At 37.3% G+C, this 2,346-nt stretch overlaps 1 protein-coding gene across 1 annotated transcript in view; it reads left to right on the top strand.

Annotated features, from left to right (window-relative positions):
* The window catches only part of CDC5L (cell division cycle 5 like), a 29,407-nt gene that overhangs the window by 893 nt on the left and 26,168 nt on the right, over window positions 1-2,346 (top strand). Inside the window, exons 2-4 of the mRNA XM_017812989.1 lie at window positions 379-482; window positions 1,300-1,461; window positions 2,240-2,341. Coding sequence (XP_017668478.1) covers window positions 379-482; window positions 1,300-1,461; window positions 2,240-2,341 — 368 coding nt within the window. The remainder of the gene's footprint in view (window positions 1-378; window positions 483-1,299; window positions 1,462-2,239; window positions 2,342-2,346) is intronic.

Below are 2,346 nucleotides of genomic sequence, written 5' to 3'. Positions count from 1 at the left end.
ATTGCGATGCCGTTACCAGACAAAAGCTTCCCTTCCTCTTTGTTGCTGTCCTTCAAGGAAGGCATACAGAGCCTTTAAAAACTAGTGCAGTAGAGAGCATTGAAAGTAATAATTCTGGAAGTTCTGTTGGATATATGAAGTTTGGAACACTAATCATATGTCTTTTTCATTTAATCTTTACTGATTTCATTGGCCTTCAAAATACAAATCCGTATTCATCTTGAGAATAAAATGTGGGAGAGAAGCAGCAGTGCTGTGCTGTTTCCACTGGGTCACCTGTTAGATGAAATACACTGTGTTCTCCTTTGGTTGAGCTCACATCTTCTGTTTTGCAAGTTTTTGTGATCCATAACAGTGTTTATTTCTTTTTCTTTTAAGGATGAAATTCTGAAAGCAGCTGTTATGAAATATGGCAAAAACCAGTGGTCTCGTATTGCTTCGTTGTTGCACAGGAAATCAGCAAAGCAGTGCAAAGCCAGATGGTGAGTGAGAGGTGCCATGTCTGGAATATAAGGTTCATAATTAGTGGAAGTTTAGACATTACCACAGACTAATTTATGTCCTCAGAGCAACAACAGATTAAAAAATGTTTAATTTTATTGTGGGTATTTTGAATTCTTATTGTTTGAAAATAGTTGAACAAAAGTAGCCAGATGTTTTCTTTGCCAGTGACTGCACTGTTAGCAAATGCAGGATCACTTAAAATTATATACATTATTTTTTTCCCCTGTATTGAAACATCTTTTAATCACTGGGTATTGCCAAGGAAATAAAATTGTAAGATATTAATCTCTTTTACATATAATTTTCTAATTTCTCGTAATAGGAGTTTGGCTTGAGACTAAATGTTTAGAAATTGCACCGTGAAATTTAATTTTTTATAAAAGCTAGGAGCTTAAAACTAATTCAAATACATACAGTATGAGTCTGTTGGAAATTCAGACTTAGTTTGTCGAGTACTGAACTGCACATATTTATTATAATACTTCTTATAAAGGTAACAGTACTGGAACAGTTGAGGATTAGTAAGATAATTGTTGAAGGCTCCAGACCAAACAAATCTACCATTTCTGGTATCTTTGATTGTTGCAATTTTTAATTTTCTTTTTCAGGATTAATTTTGTGACTCCTTAGTTTTCCAGAGTAGAGTCAAGGAAAGGAAGAAGAGGCATACTTTGTATGAAAAATGCTTGATAAATAATACATTTTAGAGCTCAAACACATATGTCATAAAAACGCTTGAAGACAAATCAGTGGGTAACTTGGCTCTGTCATCCTTAATTTTTTCCCTTTTTCCAGGTATGAGTGGCTGGACCCGAGCATCAAAAAGACAGAGTGGTCCCGGGAAGAGGAGGAGAAGCTGCTGCACTTGGCCAAGCTGATGCCAACCCAGTGGAGAACCATTGCCCCCATTATTGGGAGAACTGCTGCCCAGTGCTTGGAGCACTATGAATTTCTCCTGTGAGTTTCTCTTTGGCCAGAGGTGCAGATACCTGGAAAATCTGTGGAGTTTGCTGTAGGGCTGGTGTGGAATTATGGTGGTTTCAAGTTGACTGAGTCCTTTTGTAAGGAAATGTTTAAGGATTGTTTCTTTTCACTCACTGTGTCTAGCTTGAAAGAAGAAGCTCCTGGAACCAGGAGAGCAGGCTGGAATAGAGATAGGTGTATATTTTCTTGCTCCTGGTCATCCTGCCTTAGAGGAGTATCAAGACTGATGCTTTTCTTAGGCTTCCATTTCAGGTTTATTTGGGTAGTTTTTGGCTGGCTGATCAGCAGGAGTGGATGTGTAAGAGAGGAAAAAAAAAGAGACATCTCTGTATGAGAAGAGAAGGAAAGTGCTGTTTTCCTTTGTGACTTTTGGTAATTCTGGTGAGATTGGTTGAGTATAAAAGCATAATGGGAAACTTGATATTTTGTTTTGTCACACTGCTTGAATTCATGGTTTTATTGTTAAAGATTACCTGAGGAGATTTCTCTATTACAGGCTGTATCAGTATTGTATTTTATGTAATATTTTAATGTTCTAGTACGTTGGTTTCTTTCTCGTGTCTGATTTAAGATTATGTAAGTGTACCACACTCATGAATTGTATAAGAAATGTATTGTCCACAGTACAATTACAGATTACTTTTTTATAGTCAGTCTTTGGGGACAGATATTATTATTATTGGAAGAGATATTATTATGAGCCTGGGGCAAAGAAAGAACCAGTGGTGAAACACCTACAATGTGTTTTTAGGGACAAAGCTGCTCAGAGAGACAACGAGGAAGAAACTGCTGATGATCCTCGGAAACTGAAACCTGGAGAAATCGATCCAAACCCAGAAACCAAACCAGCCAGGCCAG

This window comes from Lepidothrix coronata, unplaced genomic scaffold (genome assembly GCF_001604755.1).
Source record: "Lepidothrix coronata isolate B3197 unplaced genomic scaffold, Lepidothrix_coronata-1.0 Scaffold39, whole genome shotgun sequence".
In the NCBI taxonomy this organism is placed as follows: Eukaryota; Metazoa; Chordata; class Aves; order Passeriformes; family Pipridae; genus Lepidothrix; species Lepidothrix coronata.
This window is presented reverse-complemented; position numbering and strand designations above follow the sequence as displayed.